Raw genomic sequence first — 26,657 nt, 5'->3', positions numbered from 1 at the left:
AGTGAAGTGAAGTCAGTCAGTCGTGTCCAACTCTTTGTGACCCCATGGACTGTAGCCTACCAGGCTCCTCAGTCCATGGGATTTTCCAGGCAAGAGTACTGGAGTGGGTTGCCATTTCCTTCTCCAGGGGATCTTCCCGACCCAGGGATTGAATCTGGGTCTCCCGCATTATAGGCAGATGCTTTACCATCTGAGCTACCAGGGAAGCCCAATTAAGCCCAATTAAGAGGAAAGGGTCCACCCCACTCCAATACTCTTGCCTGGAAAATCCCATGGATGGAGGAGCCTGGTAGGCTGCAGTCCATGGGGTCGTAAAGAGTCGGACACGACTGAGTGACTTCACTTTGACTTTTCACTTTCATGCATTGGAGAAGGAAATGGCAACCCACTCCAGTATTCTTGCCTGGAGAGTTCCGGGGATGGGGGAGCCTGGTGGGCTTCCGTCTATGGGGTTGCACAGAGTCGGACACGACTGAAGCGACTTAGCAGCATCAGCAGCAGCAAGAGGAAGGGGTCAACTATAACAAGTGCTGCTGAAAATTCCAAAAGGATAAGAACCGATAGTTGACCATTATTAAGCTGATTTGAGTGCATTATAAAGAGAATGGGAGGTGTGGATGGGGATCATTCCCTATGCTCCAAGCAAAACTACAAGTTTTGTTTCACATCAGGTTGATAGCAGTGAAGGTGGTTGGTCTGATATATAAGGACTCCTTTGCCTGTCTGTCTGCTCTCTTAATTTTAGTGGCTTGATGTGAGATGTGAAAGGAACAGAGAAATTAAGGAAGACTCACAAGTTCCTGGCCTGAGCAACTACTTGAATAGTGGTACCATTTACTGAGATGAACACTGTAATAGAGGCAGATATGTGGGAGGGTCATGTAGAAGTCAAAGAAAGAATGAAGAATTCAGTGTGGTACATAATAAGTTAAAGATGCCTATAAGTTTGAGTGGCGATTTGTGTGGTGATGTCAAGTAACTGGGATACCCTATTCTGCATCTCAAGAATCTTATTCCGAACCTATGGACCTGAAATCTGCATTGGGGACTCAATACCAGTTTTCCCTGGTAGCTCAGTGGTAAAGAATATGCCTGCCAATGCAGAAGACTCAGTTTTGATCCCTGAGTCAGGAAGATCTCATGAAGTTAAAAAATGACAACACACTCCAGTATGCTTGCCTGGCAAGTTACCTACCACGGGGTCACAGAAGAGTGAGAGGACCTAGCGACTAAACAACAACAACAGTGATCAGAACACCAGGGATCTGAAAAGAGAGAAGGATCTCTCCAGCACAAAAGACAACATAATTCAGAATGAGAATTAACTTTGGGTAAGTCAGAATAGGCAAGACCTAGGTTCCAAGTGGTCCTGGGGACACTGGGTTAACCTAGGGGAGTCAGCAGAGGCCAATGCCATAACTTCTACCCTGTCAGTCCACTGGACTATTTGAGCCTGCCACTTAATCTGTGGGGCTTCCTGGGTGGCTCGGCAGTAAAGAATCTGCCTGCAATGCAAAATGCACAGATTCCATCCCTGGATAGGGAACACCCCCTGGAGGAGGAAATGGCAACCTACTCCAGTATTCTTGCCGGGGAAATCCCATGGACAGAGGAGCCTGGCAGGTTACAGTCCATGGGGTCTCAAAGCGTTGGACACGACTGAAGCAAATAAGCGCATCATGCTTTATCTGTGTCCTTTTCCAAGAGACTGCCCTGGGGGGTCAAGCTGGTGGATGAAGCCAAAGCAAGGTCATTCAAGCATCAGAGAATACATTTCCAGAAGCAGATTTGTTTACTAACTGGGAAGGCATCCACTAAAACAGAGGGAACAAAAGAATTTTTCTTTACAAACCAGTCCCTGACCTCTGCTTTTAGCAAGAGTTCCCACTTTCCTTGGCAAGCTTTTTCCTATTCTAAGGCCAAGTACAATTGAGCTGGCAGGGAGCATATCCTCACTGGCTGTGCAAGGCTGGTGTCTGAGGTCACACATGTCATCGTCGAAAGGAAACTGGGGGACGTATGTATAAAGCAGCAGCTTGATCTAAAGTTTTGATGATTTTTACAGTATCAGGTTTGAAAAAGTAGTCGATAGGTGAAAATTCCACTTTATAGGACAGAAGCAGCAATTTGAGGTCAGATCTGCTTACCACCTCCTGGTCCCACTACAAAGCAAAATCTTTTTGCTATACAGAAACTGACTTTCCGCTAGGTTAATTAAGGAGCAAGACTACTTGGGGAATCTTACTCTTTTGTCATACATTATTCTTTTCTTCAAACCCTGATCCTTTACTGAGTCTGATATTTCATGAATGTTGTTGAGCATGATTTTGGGGGTTTCCTCCTTGTGAGATTTTGCAGTGTCAAAGTTGATGCTTTTTTTTATAATTCACACATACAAAATGCAATTGCCAGAGAGAACTTTTTTACTCAAAAGTTAAATAACTAACATTAAATGTAGTTTCTAAATTTTATTTTGTCATATTATGGGTTCTAGTGTATGAAATAATTCTATAGTTTAGAAATATAATCACCTCTGTATTCTGTCTTATGTTATCACTGAAATTTTTATAAACCTTTATTTGCTCCCAGAAGACATTTCTAAAATTAACTTTCCAAAATTAGCTGGCTAAAGGCCCACCATTAATATAGATATTAACTGTCCACCCTCTGCTTTTATTTTTAATTAATTGAGATTTCTTTTTTTTTAATTGAGATTTCTTAATAATTGCTTTTTAAACATAAAGTTAGCAGTCATCCCAAATAATAATTTGCAGTAATTTATTATTGCAACAATAATTGTATATTTATACAAGTGAGCAACAGAATTTTAGTATATAAGCATGTAAGAAAACTCTTATTGCCAATTGCTTATAGAATGCTCACCTGTAATTAAATAAAAATATTCAAATGTTTATAATAATCTGAACAATTTGACTTGTTAAAACACTGATTAGGAACGATTGTCTCCGTGTCATATTATCAGTGATTGTGCAGAAGTTTAGGGGTTTAAGACATGATGCTTGAAGTAGGTATTTGACTATTCAGTCATTTCTTTAAACCTGAAGAATAAACTAACACAATTGCAGATAGATGCTTGGAAATAATTTAGTCAAGTTTAATGGTTTTGTACTCTAGTTTTGTTACTTTAACTTTTTTAATGTTTTGTTTTGTATTAGGGTATAGCCAGTTAGTAATGTTGTGATAATTTCAGGTGAACAGCGCAGGGATTCAGCCATACATATACGTGTATCCATTCTCCCCTAAACTCCCTCCTTTCAGGCTGCCACGTAACGTTGAGCAGAGGTCCATATGCTATACAGTAGATCTCTGTTGGTTATCCATTTTAAATATAGCAGTGTGTACATGTCCATCCCAAACTCCCTAACTATCCCTTTCCCCATCCTTCCTCATCCCCAGCAACCATAAGTTCATCCTCTAAGTCTATGAATCTTTTTCTGTTTTGTAAGGAATATAATATGTTTCATTTATTTTTTGATTCCACATATAAAGAATGTCATGCTATGTTTCTCCTTCTCTGACTGTCTTCACTCAGTATGACACAGAGTGAAGGTCCATTCATGTTGCTGCTAATGACATTGTTTCATTCTTTTTAAGGGCTGAGTAATAGTCCATTGTATACACATACCGTATCTTCTTTATCCATTCCTCTGTCAATGGACATTTTGGCTGCTTTTGTGCCTTGGCTATTGTAAACAGTGCTGCAATGAACATTAGGGTGCAAATTTACTTTTGGGTCATGTTTTTTTTACAGACATATGCCCAGGAGTGGGATTACAGGGTCATATCGTAGCTTTATTTTTAGTTTATTAAGGAACTTCCATACTGTTCTCCATAGTGGCTGTACCAATTTACATTCCCATCAAAAAGTGTAAAAGGATTCCCTTCTCTTCACACCCTCTCTAGCATTTATTGTTTGTGGAATTTTTTTTATGATAGCCATTCTGGCTGGTGTGAGGCTATATCTCATTGTAGTTTTGATTTGCATTTCTCTAATAATTGACAATGCCAAACATCTTTTCATGTGCCCGTTCACCATCTGTATGTCTTATTTGGAGAAATGTCTATTTAGATCTTCTGCCCACTTTTTTGAGTGGGTTGTTTGTTTTGATGCTGTTACAAACAGCGTCATGAGCTGTTTGTAAATTTTGGAGACTAATCCCTTATCAGTCAGGGCTTCCCAGGCAGCGTTAGTGGGAAAGAACCTGCCTGCAAATGCAGGAGACATAAGCAACACGGGTCCTATCCCTGGGTGGGCAAGATCCCCTGGAGAAGGAAATGGCAACCCACTCCAGTATTCTTGCCTGGAGAATCCCACGGACAGGAGCCTGGCAGGCTACAGTCCATAGAGTCACAAAGAGTCGGACACGACTGAAGCGACTTAGCAGAGCACAGCGCAGCAGCCTTATTGGTCACATCATTTGCGAGTATTTTCTCCAAACCTGTGGGCTGTGTTTTTGTTTTGTTTATCGTTTCCTTTGCTGTGCAAAAGCTTTTGAGTTTAAGTAGGTCCTATTTGTTTATTTTTGTTTTTATTTCCATTATTCTGGGACACAGATTGAAAAAGATACTGCTGTGATTTATGTCAGAAAGTGTTCTACCTATGTTTTTATCCAAGAGTTCTATAGTCTCCAGTCTCACATTTAGGGCTTTACTCCATTTTGAGCTTATTTTTGTGTATGGAGTTAAAGAATGATCTAATTGCATGTTTTTTACATGTAGCTGTCCAGTTTTCCCAGCACCATTTGTGGAAGAGACCGTCTTTCCAACAGTGTGTAGTCTTGCCTGCTTTGTCATATATTAATTGACCAGAGGTGCATGGGCTTATTTCTGGGTGTTCTATCTTGTTCCCTTAATCTATGTTTCTATTTTTGTGCCAGAACTATACTGTTTTGATGACAGTAAGTTTATAGAAAAGTCTGAAGTCAGGGAGCCTGATTCCTCCAGTTCTGTTTTTCTTTCTTGAGATTGTGTTGGCTATTCAGGGTCTTTTGTGTCTCTCTACAAATTTTGAGATTTTGTTGTTGTTGTTGTTCTAGTTCTGTGAAAAATGCCATTGGTAATTTGATAGGGATTGCATTGAATCTGTAGATTGCCTTGGGTAGGATAGTCATTTTGACAATATTGATTCTTCTAATCCACAAACACGGTATATCTTTCCATCTGTTTATGTCTTCATTGATTTCTTTCATCAGCGTCTTATAGTTCTCAGAGTACAAGTCTTTTGCCACCTTAGGTAGGTTTATTCTTAGGTATTTTATTCTTTTTGAGGTAATGGTAAATGGGATTATTCTTGAATTTCACTTTCTGATCTTTTGTTGTTAGGATATAGAAATACAACAGGTTTCTGTGTATTAATTTTATAACTTGCAACTTTACCAAATTCATTGATGAGTTCTAGCAGTTTTCTGGTAGCATTTTTAGGATCTTCCATATGTGATATCTTATAATCTACAAACAGTGACAGTTTAACTTCTTCTTTTCCAATTTGGATTCCTTTTACTTCTTTTTCTTCTCTGATTGCTGCACTTGCTATTTTAATTTTGTACATATTTATTTAGCACCTACTATCTGCTGATAATTCAAATACTGACAACCAGCTAGTAAAAGAGGCCCTTATTCTCAATGTGCTAATAGTCTGGGGATTTTAAACAATTTACACAACTGCCCTAGGCTTCTGTCTCCTTTCTTACGATAGGAGATATTAATAAAGGTCACAATGATGTTAATAAAAGCCAAATGAAATGATGGGGGCAGACTATGTTTCTTATATCATGTGCATAATATATTTATTAATATCCCAATTGTCTCAACCATCCTTTAGGGCAGATAAGCATGAATCTGCATGCTCAGTTGTGTCTGACTCTTTGCAGCCCTATGGACTGTAGTCCACCAGGCTCCTCTGTCCATGGGATTCTGTATAGAACAGTCTTTTGGACTCTGTGGGAGAGGGAGAGCGTGGGATGATTTGGGAGAATGGCATTGAAACGTGTATAATATCATATATGAAATGAATTGCCAGTTCAGGTTCGATGCAGGATACTGGATGCTTGGGCTGGTGCACTGAGACAACCCAGAGGATGAAGGTACAGGGAGGGAGGAGGGAGGGGGGTTCAGGATGGGGAACACATGTATACCTGTGGCAGATTCATGTTGATGTATGGCAAAACCAATACAATATTGTAAAGTAATTAACCTCCAATTAAAATAAATAAATTTATACTTAAAAAACAAAACAAAAGAATAATGGAGTGGGTTGCCATGCCCTCCTCCAGAGGATCTTCATGACCTAGGGATCGAACCTGTGTCTCCTGCATTGTAGGCAGATTCTTAACCACTTCAGCCATCAGGGAAGCCTCATACACAGTTTAATAGGTATGGGAGCATGTTTGGAGTACAGAACCTGGGTTTGAATCCTGTTTGTTGTGTGACTTTGGGTATGCAATTTAACCCCACTGCTCTTAAATTTACTACAAAATTGTGACAATTAGATTACTTCTTTCATTGACAATTAAATTAAATAACAGATTATAGAATTCAGCATAGAATCTAGCACATAATAAATATTCTGCTGAGGTTAAAGGTTATTAAAATTCAGTACAATTTACCCCCAATTAAAAATAAGGGAATGCAGAGAAATTATACAATTTGTACAAGGCCACACAATAAGTTGCAGAGATGAGATTCAGCCAGGTTGATCTATTGCCAACACCCTCCTCATTTTTTACATTTTGGGTCTCTAAACATATCATTATAGATGTAACTATTGGGCAGATTTGTAGGATACTTATTATGTTAATCAATGCTTTTAAATTTTCTCCTTGATTGGGGGCACTCTCCAGTCCAGTTTCTTTGCTTCTCATCCACTTTCAAGACCACTAGATTGAATCTTCCAGAGTGTGGATGTGGCCGGATAAAGGGTGAGGCCTTTACTCTCTGGCCTCCAGCTGTGTCTCCATTGAAAAAGAAACAGTTCTTGCACTGAGGCAGGGAACTTGCTTGGATATGAGCCAGGCTCCCAGAAATTGTGAAGCTGGATCCATTCATTGGATTGTGAGCCCTCTGGTCCTCTCCGTCTTACTGAACCAAGCCTGGAAGCTGAACTCATTGTGTCTCATTTGTTTGTGTGTGTGTGTTTTTAATTAGCATGAATTACTCTCTTGTGATGGAGGAGAAGTCACAACGAGGCCAGGAAAAGAGCAGAAGAGACATCCTGAAGTCCACCAAGCGGGCATGGGCTCCCCTGGATGAGCAGCTGCCCCCTGGCTCTGAGGAGGAGGGCCACAGTCTCACCAACCCCCTGCTGGGTGAGAACAGGCCATCAGGGTTATTTGAAACCAACCTATTATGAGTGGTGAGGGATGTGGAGCTTTGGGCTGGGGGCAAATGATTTTGGAACAAGGACTTGACTGTTAAGATGCCAGTGTTGCTGGTATGATAACCAAAAACTTATGAAATGGGCACATCTGACTTCACCTACAGACACTTAAAATACAAACCTTCTTAATAGAAACAGACCAACTAAAGAATGAACTTGGCTCCCTTTCCACTCCAATGTCCCCTCATTCTAAGTCCCCTAGGACCCCAAAACTGTGGAGCTCATGCCAGAGATATGAGACTTCTTGCAGGACATCAAACATCTTATTGAAAGGCTCTTATTTGCAGAGCCTTGCACAGGGTGTTGCTACTAATTTTAATCATTTAAAGAGTAGTAAATAAGGGAACTTTTGTCCTTTCACTATGATTTCTTATTTGCTTGTTCATGATGTTACTGTTTGATGGCTTTTCTTCCTTGCCACCACCAATTTATTCTATCCCTTCACAGTAACTCAGTTGAAGACTAAGCATCTCCCATGTCACCTTGGCCTTTTTGGTTCACCAGACACCTTGTGAGGGAGTAATTCATGTATCTTACTGCTTCTTAGGATAAAGTCAGAGAAAATAAGCCCAGAGTAACCTGTAACCAACTGGAAAGGAAACAAATGTTTACAGGAAAAACTGCTTTTATAGCCTTTCCTTTTTGCCTCTTGACTCGTTGGTTGAGCCAGTGACAAAGATCCACCTTAAAAGACTGATGCTTTTATAACACAGGGTGCCTTTGGCAATTCTGGGACTGTAGTGCAATTTGCCCCTGGAATGAATGCAAATTTACTTTCTAACCTGGCAGAGAACTCCTTGCAAATAAACATCACTGGCTAGCTGCCTTAGGTAAATGTGATTCAGTAAGGAGAGGCTCCATGTGATTCATATTCAACAAGAGAAAGGCAAAAATCTTCCATGCTTTTTCAGCCTTTGTATCACACCAGGTAATTTAAAAATTATTCTAACATCTCTTGCTCTTTTATTCCTTTTCACGTTTTCTTTCTCTTTAAGTTATAGTCTTTTGGCAAGTTTATACTTTATTCTCAGGAAAAGCCAATTATGGAAAACAGGAAGTTTTGCCTTGGGGGAAAAATGACTCTGCTTATAGAAACATGTAATTAAATACTAGGAAATGGACCTATTGGGTAGTGGCTAACTAATGGGCTGATATCTCTTCACCTGGTTATGTTTTGACTGACTGGTCTGTTTCTCATTTGTAGAAGATTCCAAACAAGAAATTATTCAGCAGTGGCTGGACTCTGGATTCTTGTAAGTGTTTCTTTATGCCCTTGCACATCCTTCTTGCAAAGATCCATGAAAACATGTGGGTAACCCTCCTGGGACAAGGTGTGACATGTAGGAATTTTCATTTTAACTGGGTGTTTGAAGGACTAATCTTTTATTGCAAATGTTATATATCCACTTAAAAGTACAAAATAGAATAATACTATTTCAGTTCCTAGCTGTTCACTGATTTCCTAAAGTCCTCTTGTCATAAAGCTTAGCTCTTCATTTACTCTGGTCTGTTTAATTAAAAATTAATTTAGCATAATTTTGTTGTTTGACTCACAATACTTTTGTTTCTTTATAGTGTCTCTGTTAATGAAAACTTTCAGCCAGTCGTCGACCACATTGGTAAGACAAGAGAACCCAAAAGCAGTTATGCTTTGTGGACCTGAGTAGGAGATGTATTAAAATGTTTGTTTGACTAAATCTTTTTAAAATGAGAATTATCAGAGATTCCTAGAAATGAAACAGATCTCAGAAACCATTCAGCTCAATCATTTTGTGTAATATATAAGACAAGTTCAGAAAGGATAGGTGTTATCAAGCAGCAGATCAGGGACTGGGAACCAGAACTCTTGCCCATATCGTTAGCTCAGACTCTTAACAGAAAACTAGCTGGGTCTGTAAAGATATTTTGCAAGGATGTGATTATGGAAATGAAACTGTTTAATATTTCCTTACACTGTATTGTATTTTTATTTCTAAATCTAGTTTCTACCCTTCAGTCTTAAAATTATATCTTCTCTTTCTAATGATGCATTTGTTCTCAAAAAGAATGAATGACTGAATTCTATAGCAAACAGTGTATATATCAAGTATGTATTTCCGAGGCAGAAAGTGTGGCACACTTGTTACATTGAGATTTGATAGAACATTATAAGAAGACAAAGAAATTTATCTACAGGTCTCACAGTTTCCATCTTCACTAAATCAAATATAATATTTCCTAGAATGTAAGACTCCTCAATTGTAAAATGCACCCACATTTTAAGTACCACTCAGATAAGAAAACAAAACAACCATCCATGTCGATTATAACTAGGCATTATAATAGGCCACACTGACTACCAGACACATCCTGATTTCATAGTTGTTAAAATGTGAAAAAAAGTGTGTTTTAAAATTGATGAAATGCCCTAAATAACATATGTAAAAATGACATAAAACAAGAATTTAATGACTAGAGGGAAAATTATTATTCTAATTGTTACTTACTTGGCTGGTTTTAATTATTTCACTTTCTTCACTGCCATTTAAATTAAGATTGACCATTTGCTACAAGACAGTTTAAATTTAACAATTTTTACTTTAAAATCTAGGTATATCATTAAAATTTCCTCCTTCGCCAAGCTTATTTTTTTTAAATATGAAAGTTTCATGATGCCAAAATCTCTAAAGATGCTTGCCAATAAGTTGAATTTAAGAACCTTTGTTATTGATAGTTCATTCTCAAGAAAAGACAAGAAGTTAAGAAATATAGCCAGCATTTCAGATCCGTCTGATATTTCATCTTTCCCAGTTTATAGTGAGAGGTCTGGCAACCAATTCTGGGGTTGTCAGTAAATGTATTAGAAACTTCATTTCCCAGGAATTAAGACAAATCATGGACCTTCCTCCTCTGAATCAAGTCAATTAAATAAAGGCACGAGGTGAAGACCTGGAGGAAAGAAGGGATAACAAAATGACTCTGAGATCAGACACACACAGTTTCTATTTCGCAGGGTCTTTATCTTTAGTAAGGTTTTTAATAATAATGGAATAGCTTCTTACAAGTTTAATTGAGCCTTCACTTTTACAAGGCCCTTCCTCATCTATCATATTTTAAGCTCAATAGCCTAGCAAGGCTGGTGTTCATCTATGTTTCACAGGTGAAGAATCTGAGTGGTCAAGTGCCACAATTTTTAGTCACAGCTGGTTAGAGGTGGGCAGAGGAGCCTGCAGGCAGGCATCCTCTCAGCCCCTCTGGGTGCTGGTTTTACCACAATGAGCTCAAGGCATCCCAAGTCCAGGGAAGCCAAACCCTGCACTAGGAAGTGGAAACTACAACAGTAGTAGCAGAAACTGGAGACCTGAAGGTCATGAGGAGTGTTTCAGAGAGAAAACTATGGTGAAACCAAAAGGAACTGAAGTAGAGAAAGGAAAGGAGTCTCTGCTGGAGGGAAAATCGTGAAAAAACCCCCACAATCCCACTATGATATAGAGTGGTGTGTTCATTCTTAGGGCAGCCATAAATAATCACCACAGACTTGGTGGCTATGACAAGGCTGTAGATTGTCACCCTGCTTATTTAACTTTTATGCAGAGTACATCATGAGAAATGCTGGGCTGGAAGAAACACAAGCTGGAATCAAGATTGCTGGGAGAAATATCAATAACCTCAGATATGCAGATGACACCACCTTTATGGCAGAAAGTGAAGAGGAACTAAAGAGCCTCTTGATAAAAGTGAAAGAGGAGAGTGAAAAAGTTGGCTTAAAGCTCAACATTCAGAAAACGAAGATCATGGCATCTGGTCCCATCACTTCATGGGAAATAGATGGGGAAACAGTGGAAACAGTGTCAGACTTTATTTTGGGGGGCTCCAAAATCAGTGCAGATGGTGACTGCAGCCATGAAATTAAAAGACATTTACTCCTTGGAAGGAAAGTTATGACCAACCTAAATAGCATATTCAAAAGCAGAGACATTACTTTGCCAACAAAGGTCCATCTAGTCAAGGCTATGGTTTTTCCAGTGGTCATGTATGGATGTGAGAGTTGCACTGTGAAGAAAGCTGAGTGCTGAAGAATTGATGCTTTTGAACTGTGGTGTTGGAGAAGACTCTTGAGAGTCCCTTGGACTGCAAGGAGATCCAACCAGTCCATCCTAAAGATCAGTCCTGGGTGTTGACTGGAAGGACTGATGCTGAAGCTGAAACTCCAGTACTTTGGCCACCTGATGCGAAGAGTTGACTCATTGGAAAAGACCCTAATGCTGGGAGGAATTGGGGGGGCAGGAGGGGAAGGGGACGACAGAGGATGAGATGGCTGGATGGCATCACCAACTCGATGGACATGAATTTGGATAAATTCTGGGAGTTGGTGATGGACAGGGAGGCCTGGCATGCTGCAATTCATGGGGTCACAAACAGTTGGACACAACTGAGCGAGTGAACTGAACTGAACTGGTGCTTAAAAACAGAAATTCATTCTCTCACAGTTGTGAAGGCTGAAGGTCTGAACCAAGTGTCAGCAAGGTTATTCTCTCTCTGAAGGCTCTAGGGAAGAGGCCTGCCTGGTCTCTTTCTCATGGCTCCCATCAACCCTGGCATCCCTTTCACCCTTGCATCCTCCGCCTCTGTCTTCACATGGCTGACTTTCCCCACTGAGTCTTCTTCTTTTCTCTTAAGGACACCAGTCATTGGATTTAGGGTTTAAGTCTCACCTTTACCCAGTATGACCTCATCTTTACTAGTTATATCTGCAGAGACCCTGTTTCCAGATAAAGGATATATTTTGAAGTGAAATTTCAAATTCTGAAGTGACATTTCAAATACTGAAGTGAAATTTGGGTGGATACTATTCAACCAACTACAAGTAGAAATCATTCTGCTGTTTGCTTCTCTCAGTGATAATTCTGAGGCTTTCTGCATTAAAGTAGCAACAACATCCAAGTGCCTACTCATCTTTCACATGACCCTGTACCTCTCATGGAAAGCATTCTAGTGGGCCTCAGATAAAATGAAGAGGTGGAATAAGGTTTCAGTGGCTCTGTTGCTGATTTCCTCCTCTGTTTTGAGATGGCCAAGGTCAGGTCTTGGCTTCTTATGGTGATTCTTTGGCTTTCATGATGCTCTGTGGCTCCCTAAATTCTAATTTTTGTTCAGCTGGAATCTGGTTGGCCCATCTTTTTCACCACCGTTATGCTAGGTAAGGCCCCTTAACCCTTGGCAGTTCAGTGCCTTCAGTAAAACTCAGAGGAGAAAGAAATTAATACGTGTCAAGGGCACACAGGCTAGGTACCCTATATGCATATTATCTCATTTACCAGAACCATCTTCTGAGGCAGATATCATCATTATTAACTTTTGCAAAGAGGTAAATAAAGCTCAGGAAGGTTAAGTAACTTGCTAAAAGTAACCAGTCAGGAGGAAAGTGAGTTGAGATTTGAACATGGGTCTGTCTGACTGCAGCCACGTGGCCTCTCTAGACTACAGTATGAATTACTGTCCATGTTATGCATGGATGCCCCTGGGAGCATCCTGGGAGGAAAGCTCTGCATCAGCATCCCTGCTGGAAAAGTCAAAGCATTAGCAGAGTGGGTCAGCTTCCTGGCAACCACTTCCCCTCCCAGCTCTTCTGACTCTTGTACCAGCTTTCAGGGCCACAGCTCAGTTCTCTTGAACTTAAAATTTCTAAAGTGAGACAATGCTAATTTTTAAATGTCAATCAAGTATCTGTAGAAATACAAAATGGCCACATCTGGATCTTAAAATTAAAAACAAAAAAGATGCATCAGAGAATTTTCTGGCAAGTCATAAGTCATTCTACCTTAACTCTAGAAATTTTAAATTATAAGAAACTAAGCTCTTAGAAAATTGACATGACTAAGAAATGAATGCTTAATAGTTGGAAAATTCTGGTTTTTTTCCTGAGGCTCACTAGGTTTCTGATCTCTATACATATCAGTCTCAAAAGTTATAATAATTCTGAGTATTATGAGTAATAATTATCATATATCGAGTGCTTATTGCATATTTGAAAATTATTATGACGTACTCCTCAAACAAGGTGATTGATTAATTTCATTAAATACTGAAGAAACAGAGACTCAGTAAAGTTGAGAGATTTTCCCAAAACCACATAAAGCCAAAGAGGTGGAAACGTGATTTGAACTCAAGTCTGTTTGATTTCAAAGTTTATTCTTTTCTTACCAGAAACCAGTATACCACATACCGGTGTAAATCTGTGGCTGTTAATTTTCTCCCTAGACTTTCCTTATTTCTGTGAGCCAAGTTTGGATAGCAAAAAGGGACACTTCCTAAATTTAGGATTTTTTTATACTGATAAAACCTTATTTCATTTATACTTGAGGTGCATAAATATTTTTAAATTGTTAACTAAAAAACATATAGAGGAAGATATAAAAAGATATTCTGAAATTAATCTATAAATAACTCCTATAACTCAAATTTGCCTCAGGTTTCTCCAGCCTGTGGGTAAACATTACATTACAATGAAATTAGTCCACCAATTCTGAGAGATTATTGCCTCTATCTTGGTGTCACAGGGTCTATTGTAAAGTATCCCCTGTAAATATTAGTATTTCTGGGAGCCAACAGAAGATGCCTCACATTCTTTTATGAAAGAATTGACTTCCACTGTCACTGCTTCTACTCTAACAGAATTTCCTGGGTGTCAACATATGGACAGTTCATGTCTCATCACTTCCTGAGTGTCCATTCTTCTTGTGTTCCTCTGGTGCTCCAATTCTTACAGAATTTATGGAGACACTCTTTTCTATTATACTGCATGTGTGGATCTAGGTAGCATCACTAATGTTCTGGGTCACGCAAAACTCATGATGGGAATCAACTTTCAGCTTCTTCCTGCAACCCATATCTCTCTTTGAGTCTTAGACTTAGTCTGGAGACTAGAGAACAAATATGCTATCAACTCCATTTCCACACCCATAAGTACACAAAACTTCTGACAGATTCCGTTTTATTCCATTCTCCAGTTATTTAACAAATATGCATAGACTGCCTCGTACAAACTGGATACTCCATTAATATTGGAGATACTGAAGAAAAAAGATGCAGTGGAGATAGACACAATAAAAAAAATAAATATATAATATGCCAGGAGTATAGACAGTGAGGTTAAATGTCTCAGATAAAGTGCCTTTGAGCAGCTACCTGAATTTGCTTATTTGTAGGATGAACTGTTCCAGGCACATGAGACAGAATGTGCAAAAAGGCCCTGGGATGCGGATGTGCTCTCTGTATTTTAAGAATAGCAAGGAGGCCTAAATAGTTGCAGCAAAGTGAGCAAGGAATACAGCAAAGAGATATGAGTTGAAGAACTATTCAGAGGTCACATAATTTAGGGCTATATCCCTGTAAAAATCTTTCTTTTACTCAAAGGGAAAATGTTTTATACAAAAACATTTGTATAATGTTTTATACAAAGTAGTGGCATAGCCTTGGTTCTTTTTAACAGGACAGCTGTAGTGGCTACTTGGAAAATAAATTCTGTTGGAGAAAAGGTGGAACCAGGGAGCCCCCTTAGGAGGCTAAGGAAATAACTTATGGAAAAGAAGATGAGGGCATAGACCAGGGCAATAGCAAATGCTGCAGAGAGTAGTGTTAGATTCTGGATATATTTGGAATATAAGTAGGGGAGGATATGCTTGTGGATATAGAATATAAAAGAGAGAAAGAAAAGCCAAGGATGATCGCAGTGAATTTTGCCCAAGCATTTGGGCAGGGTGCATGATCATTTATTGGAATGGGAAGAACATAGAAGAATCAGGCTTGAGATAAAAGATGCAATTTTAGGCATGCTATGATTCAAATACCTAATAGAAACCTAAAGAGATACTAATAAATAGGGATTAGTTAGTGTTAGTGTTAGTCGCTCAGTCGTGTCCAACTCTGCAACCCCATGGACTGCAGCCCACCAGGCTCCTCTGTCCATGAGATTTTCCAGGCAAGGATACTGGAATGGGTTGAGATTTCCTTCTCCAGGGGATCTTCCCAACCCAGGGATTGAACCCAGGTCTCCTGCACTGCAGGCAGATCCTTTACCAACTGAGCTACAAGGGAAGCCCCAAATAGGGATATATTAGTACAAATTGGAAATACCAATCTCGAGTTCAGGGGGAAAGTCCAGGAATTAATAGATAACTGTTTGGGTCTAGATGGCATATAGATGATGATAACCCAGAAGTTCAAATAAGGTCACCAAGCAAGTGCATAGAGACAGAGAAGAAGCCTGAGAGATACAGAAAAACCAGCAAGGGAGAAAGAGGAGGAGAAGGTCATGAAGTAAAATGAGGAAAAGGAGAAAAGTGTCTGGAAGATGAGTAAAGTTAAGGTGTCAAGGAGGGGATGATCAACACTGTCAACTGTCATTAACGGGTTATATATGATGAGAAATGAGAATTGTTTGACAATTAGGTCACTGATGACCTTGAAAAGAGCTATTTCAGAGGAATAGTTGGAGAGAAAGGCCAGTTATATGACCTTCAAGTGAGAAATCGGAGTAGAGGAAGTGGAGACAGAAAAGTATTTGGAGGAGTGATGAGGCAAAAGGGAGCAGTGACTAAAAAGATAGCTGGAGGAGAGGTAGAGACAAAAGATGTTCTTTTTCTGGGGATGAGAGCTATTACACCAGGTGTATTGGCTGATGGGAATGATCCAGTGACCAAGAGGTCCTGAGGTGCTTGTGACACTTTCCCTGGCTTCCCAGAGCCATCAGCAGAGCCTGGATCTCCCTCTAGGGCCTTGTCTCTTGAGGCTTTGAGAGAGATTTTGAAGTCTCTTTCAAGTCTCTTCAAAGTCTCAAGAGACTTTGAAGTTTCTTTCATTGAAACATTGCTTACCCAGGTTCACTTACTGATAGAAATCATTTGGGATGCTCCTTTTATGAAAATTACCTTTAGGCCCTTGCTCCTTCTTTCCATATGAATATCAAGAGTTACCAAAAGTTGGACACATCTGCCCATACTACTTATATCCCGAGTCTTCGCAAGGCATGGTTTTGTACTTTCTGCCCTGTCTTCTGACAAACATTAGGGCATATTAGCGGAGTGGTCCCACAGTCTCCTTTTTACGTATCTTCAGGGAACCTCTGATCAGGACACATGGATAACTTACAGGAAAGAGCCCCATGGGCATCCTTCAGTTTCCTTCTCTTTTTCCTTTCTAAGAACCACCATCAATGGGTGCAGACTAACTCCTGTTGGTTACCAACTTCACGGGCAAACAAGTCAGATTCTTGGCTTGGGCTCCATAAGGATCCACAGACCTTCCTTTAACCACAGACACAGTAGGACATTCAGAGCCTCTTTGGGGTCACTGGTAGTGCTACAGGGATCATGGTCATGGATGTTAAGGGTCCTCTTCTTAGGCTGCTGACTCACCCTTATTCCCAGATTCCACTGTAAAACTGTATAAGAAAGCTTGGAGGGAGGAGCTGATGTGTGGCAAACCCAGGGCCACACAGAGTACAAATCTGACATCAGCTCTGTCTGCCTGTGGAGCACACCATCCTGATGCTACCTGGGCAGACATGTACACCAAAAGCATGAGCTGACATGCAGTTTTATATATCATATTCTTGTTTAATAACACATCCACACATAACTGAGGGTGAAAAAAGTAGAGCCAACTTCAACAGCACGAGACAGGTTCTGTCAACGTTCTGCTCTGTGCCATAGATTACATGATAGGTGCTTAATTCATTTGCCATTTTTACTATTTAGACATTTCTTCACTGTTTTTCAGAGAGGTCCCTGAAGAGTAAACCTATCCCTTTCCAGAGGAATTTTTTTAATAATAAGCACTTGCTAAATCAAGTTCTAAATTTGTGACCTATATTATAGGAATAGGTTAAAGTAAATCCAGTGTAACATAATAGATGTTCCCTTTGAAAACATTGTTAGAAAATGTGTTAGAGATGAACATATTGAAAAATAATGCTTTTCAAATGAAAGCATTCAAAGCAGAGAATTGTGCAAGGTGAAGGATGCAAAGATGTAGAATATATGACTCCTGCTCTCAAGTATGTTACTCTGACTTTTCAGGGCCATTACAGTATGAATATAACCTATACCAATTTTCTACAAGACTGTCTAGTCTTATCTCCTCTCATTACATCCCTAGTCCATTCTCTTTCTTCATCCAGTTTTTCCTGTCTTAAAGTCTTTCTTGTTCTGTTTACCTCTCCTCCTTCTTTTGAGATGTTACCCAAGTGCCATGTCCTCTGTAAGGCCCTTCCTGACATCTGCCCTAAGAGACTCAAATTGCCTTCTGAACACCAGTCACATCCATCATAGTTTCTATGCTTATGACACTTGGTCTGTACTGCCTCAAATTAGTAAGATATGATCCATCTTATTAACAAAATTGTAAAGATCACTGAGGCAAGAATCATCTCTAACACAGCTGATTTCCCTAAACCTAGTCAACATAAAGATATCTTAGTAAAAACTGGTCCATAATAAAGATGATTTATTCAGATTGGGAAATCTCCAAAGAAAAGGTGAGACTTGAGCTAGTCAATCAAAGAGGAGTATAGTTTTGAAAAAATAAAGAGACAAAGCATGATAATGTCATTTCCTGGAACCAATAGGAGCTTGAACAAAGGCATAGAAGCAGAAGTAAATTGAATTTGTGCAGGAAAGCATGCAGAAGATGGTACAACTAGAGAGAAGGTCTCATGCTAGGAGCAAAGGGAGATATTTTTCTGTCAAATAAGGTGTGATCAGTTTATAAATGCCTTAAAATCCAGAAAGAGAGTATCACCTTTTCTTAGCACAGACATGGCAAAGAAATATCATCTCAGGCTCCAGGGAAAGGATGGGTGGTGCACAGCCGGGGTCTGTGTTGAGTAGAATTGTGAAGCCATATCTTTGTTCACCTGAATAGAGGGTCATGAATAATAACTAATAACCCCACTGGTGTTGCACTGGGGAGCTGAAGCAGGTGTCTCACATTTGCCATCTCTATTGTCATGAGTTAGGAATGGTTTCTGAGAAGAGAAAGGACAGGTTCCAGTGTTCATCCTGGCAATGGGAAGAGGGCACATGCTTTGGGAAGAAGCTGATCTCAGGCTTGGGCTGGGTGTCAGCAGAGGAATAGAGAGGAAGAATCCACAGCACCTGTAAAATAAACAACTATCTGGTTGAACAGAAGCAAAGCATCACAATTAGCTTTAAAGTTCTGAGCATGAGGGTCAGGGAGAATGCCAGAGTCTCTTCTTTGTAAGAATATAGCTTAATAAATTGCCAGCCGAGGCAAACAAACCCTTTTAACTGCCTCTACTATCTTGGTCATGCAGGAGTTAAATATACAGAAAGCCGCAGAATGCTATTATTTTAGAGCCCTGTGAAAATGTAATTTGATTAGTCTATTGGACGATATTCCAAAGAACCAAATGTCTTCCATGAATCAGTTAGAGATGCTTAGGAAAACCAAAATAAAAAATGCTTTCCAAGCCAATAAAGGTGCTAATTAGTGCCTTCTGCATATCTCACTACATCTTCTCCAGTAATACATTTTGCAGGGTTAAGTGCAGTGTCTGCTGCTTCAGATGGCAGAAGTCCACCTAACAGTAGGGAGGATGGCTGGAGACTCAAGTATCTGAAAGGGAATCAGAACTGGCATTTTAACCCATGCAATGAGACGTATTCAGTAGAGCAGGGAAATTTTTTTCTCACTTTAATTTTCCTTCAGATCAGCCCTTAGGAATCTCAAAAATAGGAGGACCTTAATTTTTTCTTTGTTGCCTCCATGCCTTTAGAGAGTAAAATTTGGTTTTAAAAATCTAACAAGAGTACTATCTTGGAAGGATAAAGAAATGGAGAAAATACAGAACCAAACACCCAGAGAAGAAGCCAGTGTGGAACTGAGGAGGCCTAGCAGTAAAAAGGGCTTCCCAGGTGGCACTAGTGGTAAAGAACCCGCCTACCAACGCAGGAGACAAGAGACGGACGTTCAAGCCCTGGTTCAGGAAGGTCCTCTGGAGGAGGGCATGGCAACCCACTCCAGTATTCTTGCCCCCAGTATTCATGGAGAATCCCATGGACAGTGAAGCCTGGTGGGCTACAATCCATAAGGTTGCAAAGTGCTGGGCACAACTGAAGGGACTTGGCATTTCCTCTGGAGGAGGAAATGGCAACCCACTCCAGTATTCTTCCCTAGAGAATCCCTTGGACAGAGGGGCCTGGCGGGCTGCAGTCCATGGGGTCACAAGAGTCAGACAGAACTCAGCAACTAAACCAGCACCAGCAGCAGGCTTATGTGGTGAGCACAGGCCCATCTGTAGTAGCCCCACTTCTTCTACCTGCAGAAGCTTGGGGAACAGTTTGTTTGTAACAGGAGCGGTTTGTTTGTCCCATGATGACATTCCCTGGGTGTCAAATTCGTGCTCTGATTAGAGGTCCCAGACTCCAATGCTTCCAGAAGCCAGTCAGGTGAGTGCTAATGAACCAGGCAGACTAGGAGAGACTGCAGAGAACTGCAGAGCGTGTCGCCTAACAGAGGCTGCCCTGAAGAGAACTGCGCTGGATCTTCTGGGTCTTAATGAAAATCCCAATGCTCCTGAGAACTAGACTACCAGCTTCTGGCTAATTATTGAAAACAGGCAAAATTGCAAGGGGCTGACCCTAACAAGCCTGTCTTCAGGTTCCAGGAAATTTACTTTATACATCAACGAAGTGGAAAACAAAAACAAAACTAAAACCAAAAAGCCCTCAGGCAGGCATAGAATAATAGTCTCACGCTGTCCTGTGCAAGTTTCACCTGTGTGGGTCCAAGCACTGGGAAGGCCAGCTGCTGCTTCCACAGTCACCACAGGAGGTAAACGCGTAACAACACTGAAAATGCCCCTTGGTCTCCTAGGACACCGGGAGCCCTGATGCAACATGGAAATGAAACCAGTGAAGCTGCTTAATTTCTGATCATTGTATTGTAATTTTAAAAATCAGGCTTATCTAGTGAGTTTAAATCTGAGCTTGGTAGCAGAGAAGTCTACGCATCTGAATATATTGGATAGAGATTGACATTTGTGTCATTTTAAACAAGATCAAGACGAAAGAGGATGATGAGTCTAACAAAAGCTGTAAAAGCTGTATCTGAACATTAGTGAGAGTGGGGTTCGGGTAAGGAGAGTCAAACATCTCGCCCAGCCCCTAATCATCAGCAATGTCTGGGCCTTAAAGGGAGCCATAAAAGTGGAAGGAGAGAAAGCCTTTCCTCTGCTGATGCTATAACTGTGTAAGGCTTTCATGTGTGTGTCATCAAACCATAAGACTCCCCCACTGTGAACTAGCAGGTCCACTTGGCACATTCCCTAGAAAATATGTTATCTTTAGGGGCTCCTTTTCCCCTGTGGGGCTGCCCTGGGTTTCCTGGCAACCAGGTCAGTCCTGAAGCTGGACAGCAAGAGCTGCGGTGTGTGATCCATGGAACATAACCACTAAATCTGTGTGGACACTAGAATCCCATGAGGAAGCCCTGGGTGTAGGGACGTGGTAGTTTCTGGATGACTTAGATGTTCTATGGGGCTACGGCTTTTGAAAACCCAACAAGGCTGTGCTAATTCTTTTCATCAATATCTGAAACGGGTCATTTCCTCTCTGACAGTTTGAGCAATTTTCCGTGACCACAATGTCAGCCCCCTGGTCTGGATGTACACGCTCATTCACAAGTTCCAGGAAATCCAGCTCAATAGCCAACAACCAGAAAAGACTGATGTAGTGGCAAGAGTGGTGACACTGGCAGAATATGAAGCCAGATATTCTAGAACTCTAGAATATTTTATGTGAGAAATGCTGCTCAGAAACTCCAAAATTCTCTGGATAAGCACAAATGGAGGCTGACTTTGTAAGATATATGCAAAGCAATAGATGAAAGGGGGGAGAGAAATAGAAAAAAATAACTGCTTAAAATGATAAATATTTATTTTAACCTTTCATTTTGGACAACCTATTATTTAATTTGTCAAGTCATTACAACATGACTGCCAAAAATTATACCATGCTTGCGTCTATAACATGATTAATAAAGCGGCAAATAGGCTTTCTTTCCATGTGACAACTTCAATCAATTGGCATTGGTTTTATGATTTGAGCAGCTCTGAGGCTGAATTCAGCGAGCAAGAGTCCAGCATGGATTAGTACTGCCTTCCAGGTGGCTCTATCAGGACTTCCCTGATAGCTCTGTTGGTAAAGAATCCACCTGCAATGCAGGAGACCCTGGTTCGATTCCTGGGTCAGGAAGATCCACTGGAGAAGGGATAGGCTACCCACTCCAGTATTCTTGGGCTTCCCCTGTGGCTCAGCTGGTAAAGAATCCGCCTGCAATGTGGGAGACCTGGGTTCAATCCCTAGGTTGGGAAGATCCCCTGGAGAAGGGGAAGGCTACCCACTCCAGTATTCTTGCCTACAGAATCCCATGGACAGAGGAGCCTGGGGGGCTACAGTCCACAGGGTCACAAAGATTCAGACAGAACTGAAGTGACTTAGCACGCACACAACACCGAAATGAGAGATTTGAACAGATGATGTTTTTCAAACTGTGGATCTTGGAGGTGACTCACAGGGTAAAAGAAGAGCTAAGTGGTAATTCACTTTGTCCAGAACAACACTCCTTTTACATAATTTAATTACTGGAAATTTGTAAAAGAATTCCTTTGCTAAAACCCATATTTTTAAAACTATAGATATAACAGGCAAAAAAGACTGGAATTTGGACTCTATGTTCATTTCTAATTTGGTTCATAAGTTTGAGTCAGATAAGAAATGTCACGTATTTATTATAATAATGGTCATTCACCTTGAAAGCGCAGATGTCTGCTACAGGGTTATCTCACGAAACAGGTTCTGAGTACTGCATCGGCCCCTGAATAGGCCTCTCTGGCATCTGACATGTAACTCTTCTATTCTGTCCTCAGCACCACTAACCAGGCAAATGGACTTTCAGCATCATCTTTCTCACATGTACTTGTTTGCTGAAAAACTTTTTGTGGTTTCCCATGTCCTGACACATACATGTAAACTCTTCTTTCTGACTTTCAGGTCAGCTACAAGACAGTCTGTTGACAGTGCAGTGTCTTGAAACAATAGCAACAAACAAAAATAAATGGTTGCATCCTACTGACCATGGGAAATTCACTTACTCTGAGCCTCAGTTTGCTTCTCTGTTAAGTGGGGATGAATGATACTTATTTCATGGATAAATTTTGTGCATGTAACATGCTTAGTACATTGCTTCACACAAAGATAATGTTAAATAAATAGTAACTTATTATTGTTATAATGAGCTTCCCAGGTGGCTCAGTGGTAAAGAATCCACCTGCCAATGCAAGAGATGCAGGAGACAAGGGTTCTATTCTTTGGAGTAGGAAATGGCAACCCACTGCAGTATTCTTGCCTCAAAATTCCATGGACAGAGAAGCCTGGTAGGCTGCAGTCCTTGGGGTCACAAAAAAGAGTCAGACACGACTAAGCATGCACCCACTTATTATCGCTATAATACATAATAAAGGTAATGATAAATTCCTGGATCTGCTATTTTTGACTGTGTGATCATGGGCTCATTACTCAACTTTCCGTGAGTCTCAATTTCCTTATCTGAAAGATAAGAATAGATGCTAAATCATAAGACTGTTGTAAGGATTAGGTGGTACAGATTACTGGAAGATACTCCAGGTATGCTGGGTCCTTCATGTATCATCTGTCCTTACTCCTCAATCTTATGTACCAGGAGAGAATATCCCAAAATGTCCTGTGATCTAATCAGCTTAGCCCTATCACTATGTTTGACATTGCTATAGACCCTCTTCTTTCATGACAATACCTCTTCCATTTATCAAATTATCCCCATTCTTAAAAATCCAAGACAGGTACTTCTTCCTCCATGAAACCTTTGCTGACTACTTCATTCACCACTGACTTCCCTCTTCACTGAGCAACTACCCCATTTCCTCAAGGACTTATCACACAATTTAGCCATTAATTACATTCTGTCTTGTTTGGTACAGACGCCTTGTATCTCATGTTGATAACAATCGTGGATATGGAAATCAATCCCATGTTGGTTCATTTGAGGGTGAGAAAAGTATTCCATGAGAAAACAAGGAAATTAAGCTCATCTCCTCTTTTTTGTTGCAGTTCCTTTTCCTGAAAAAGGAATGGTTCAAATGACTGTGAAAGACTACATGAGGTAGGTGGCAGGATGGCTGTTTCACTCCAGGGTTGTGCTGACACATCTTTCATAAGCGACATGGAAGTGAGGAGGTCTCTTAGTAATGCCATGGGTCTTGGCATCTTGGCACTGGTTCAGCCAGAGTGCCTAGACTATTTTCACCAGCCTTGAGAAAAATAGAGGTTCTTTAATTGTCCTAAAGGAGTGAGCAAACTAAATCAGTAAATGCTGACTTAGGGGGGAATTTAATGAAAATATATTCCTAAATGGTATTCTACTAAAATTCAGCTATTCATGAGAACCTGTTCATAAAATAGTTACATTCATATTTTCATATTGCCAATGTGATTGATTATCATGCTATTGCTGCTGCTGCTAAGTCGCTTCAGTCATGTCCGACTCTGTGCGACCCCATAGACGGCAGCCCACCAGGCTCCCCCATCCCTGGGATTCTCCAGGCAAGAACACTGGAGTGGGTTGCCATTTCTTTTAACTAGACAGTATTACATATAATTTCCAGTGCTAGGTAGAAAGCACTGGAAATTCGAGTTTCCTAATATGAGGATAGACTAGGTCTCAAAATGGTCCCAACAGCAGCAGCAATATCACCTGTGAACTTAATAGAATACCAAGTCACTTCAGCACACTGCATCAGAAAATCTGGACCTAAGGGTCAGAAATCAATGTTTTTGTAAGCCTTTCAAATATTCTGAAGCACACTGTTTAAGAACCACTGGAGTGGACCATGTGCATTGGAGGACTGGGAACTCTGCCTCCTCCATTCTAGTCACTCTTACATTTTCCAGATCATTCAAACTAGTAGAAAACCAAATATTCAATACTGTATTCTTCCAACTTGTATCAATTCACACCTAAAGTGCTACTTGGGCATAATTTTTCCCTCTTAGAAGATCGTATGTTTTTGCTACTCACAGAACCATATAGAAATAGGGACCACAGAAATTCTTCAGGCAACTCCTTTTGTGGAAGAGGAAAATGAGAGTCAAGGCCAAGGACTCACCCATGCTCTTCCAGCTTCCTTAGAACTGTGACTATATGTGGCTTCCCCTGGATCCAAGTCCAGGCCAATGACTGGGTAGCTCTGCTGAACATTACAAAATTAGGTATGAATCTCAAACACAGAGTGAAACAAAAATTGTGGCAGGGCTAGGACACACTGAGAGGAGGCAGGAAGTGAAAGGTATCTTCTGTCTGTCTTCCAAGAAAAGTGAAAGTGTTAGTCCCTCAGTCGTGTCCATCTCTTTATACCCCATGGACTGCAGCTCACCAGGCTCCTCTGTCCATGGGATTCTCCAGGCAAGAATACTGGAGTAAGAAGCCATTCTCTTCTCCAGGGGATCTTCCCCATCCAAGGATCAAACCCACATCTCCTGCATTGCAGGCGGATTATATACTGTCTGAGCCCATGCATTGGAGAAGGAAACGGCAACCCACTTCAGTGTTCTTGCCTGGAGAATCCCAGGTACAGAGGAGCCTGGTGGGCTGGCGTCTATGGGGTTGCACAGAGTCGGACATGACTGAAGTGACTTAGTAGCAGCAGCAGAGCCACCAGGGAAGCCCCTCCAAGGCTCCCAGAAAGCTCAATCGTCTATTAAAACAGAATCTTTATTTTTCAGAAATGTGCACTTTCTCAGCCTTAGGCAGAGAAGCAATTGAAAAAAGATAGGTAGTGCCCAGCTATTCTTACCAAACATGGACAGGACTAAGGCAAATTCAGGAGCCCATGTAAGATAATTTGGTCGCCTTGGGATAATTGATATCAACATTGTATTCTTCAATAAATTATAATTTTTTGCCAACTTCTATTATATTTGATGAAACTAGATGAGTTATAGTATATCTAAGCTATATAAAAGTGAACTGTAACAGTTCTATTCTGTTTGGAAACACTTTCAAGTGACTTGTACTGCCTATTAGGATAGAGAGACACACATTTTCGCTTTTACTATAGTAAAGGGGACCCCAGGTGGCTCAATGGTAAAGAATCCACCTGCCAATGAAGGAGACACAGGTTCAATCCCTGGGTCAGGAAGATCCCTTGGAGGAGGAAATGGCAACCCACTCCAGTATTCTTGCCTGGAGAATCCCATGGACAGGGAGTGTTGTGGGCTACAGTCTATGGGGTCTCAAAAGAGTCGGAAACAACTAAGCAAACTGAGCACACACACAGAATAAAGGAGTTCGCTAGAGTTGCACATGGATGACAGCACCTGGGGAATGTTAACTATGCAATATGAAATCCTCCACCATTAAGGGAAGATGCTTCAGTGACCTCTGAAAGAGATGCTTACCGTACCTCTTTCATCCCATAATCTTAACTTCTTCCTGAAAGTTAGTGCCTTGCAAAGCTGTTTTCCTGAAAGGTTCCCCAATGATTTGCCATCTGTCAAAAGTGAGACATTCTGTCACCTTTGTAATGAGCACTAGCGGGCACCTAACACCTAAATTCTCACACCTTCTGTAACACAACGCTCTTAAAGAGGGGAGCAATTCCTCCGCTGCCTGCAGTCTCTTCTTCGAAGATGTGGCCATTATGAGATGATGAGAAATGAAGAGGAAATGCAAGTGTTTGCTCTGGAAGGGAAAGAGTCACAGTGACCTCCCAGGGGACTCTCTAAATCAACACATCTCATCAGTGGTATTTCCCCCAACTGCAGATCTCTGCATCAGTTTTCAGAAACTCCCACTCTCTCCAGAGGGACCAGTTTCAACTCTTGCCATTCTGCTGCCAGTATACCACAAAGGTATGTGATTTCCAGGCACTTTTTACCCAGAGAAATCGTTTTGTGCAACAGTGGGTTTCATGAAATTACAAACAGGCACTTGAGAAATACTTGTTGAATGAATCGGTGAGAGAATGAATATAGGATTTCCAAACTCCGACCTGCAAGAACCATGTGAAAGTCAGTGAAGTTGCACTAAATATCTATCATTGGGGAAATGGCCAGATGAACTATTGGCTCACCCATTTTATGGAATTCCACATAGTGATAAAAGAAATAGAGACAATTTTACTAACTTATAATGATCTTTAAGTAATATTTTAAGAGGAAAAAAA

The 26,657-nt window shown here is 40.7% G+C and overlaps 1 protein-coding gene across 1 annotated transcript in view; it reads left to right on the top strand.

The window, feature by feature from the left end:
- The window catches only part of ITPRID1 (ITPR interacting domain containing 1), a 116,428-nt gene that overhangs the window by 6,326 nt on the left and 83,445 nt on the right, over positions 1 to 26,657 (top strand). The window contains exons 2-6 of the mRNA XM_024991088.2: positions 7,165 to 7,325; positions 8,601 to 8,649; positions 8,972 to 9,015; positions 23,545 to 23,596; positions 26,257 to 26,343. Of these exons, the coding sequence (XP_024846856.1) occupies positions 7,166 to 7,325; positions 8,601 to 8,649; positions 8,972 to 9,015; positions 23,545 to 23,596; positions 26,257 to 26,343 (392 nt within the window). The 5' untranslated portion in view covers position 7,165. The remainder of the gene's footprint in view (positions 1 to 7,164; positions 7,326 to 8,600; positions 8,650 to 8,971; positions 9,016 to 23,544; positions 23,597 to 26,256; positions 26,344 to 26,657) is intronic.

The sequence above is a fragment of the Bos taurus genome, chromosome 4 (assembly GCF_002263795.3).
Source record: "Bos taurus isolate L1 Dominette 01449 registration number 42190680 breed Hereford chromosome 4, ARS-UCD2.0, whole genome shotgun sequence".
Taxonomy (NCBI): Eukaryota; Metazoa; Chordata; class Mammalia; order Artiodactyla; family Bovidae; genus Bos; species Bos taurus.
This window is presented reverse-complemented; position numbering and strand designations above follow the sequence as displayed.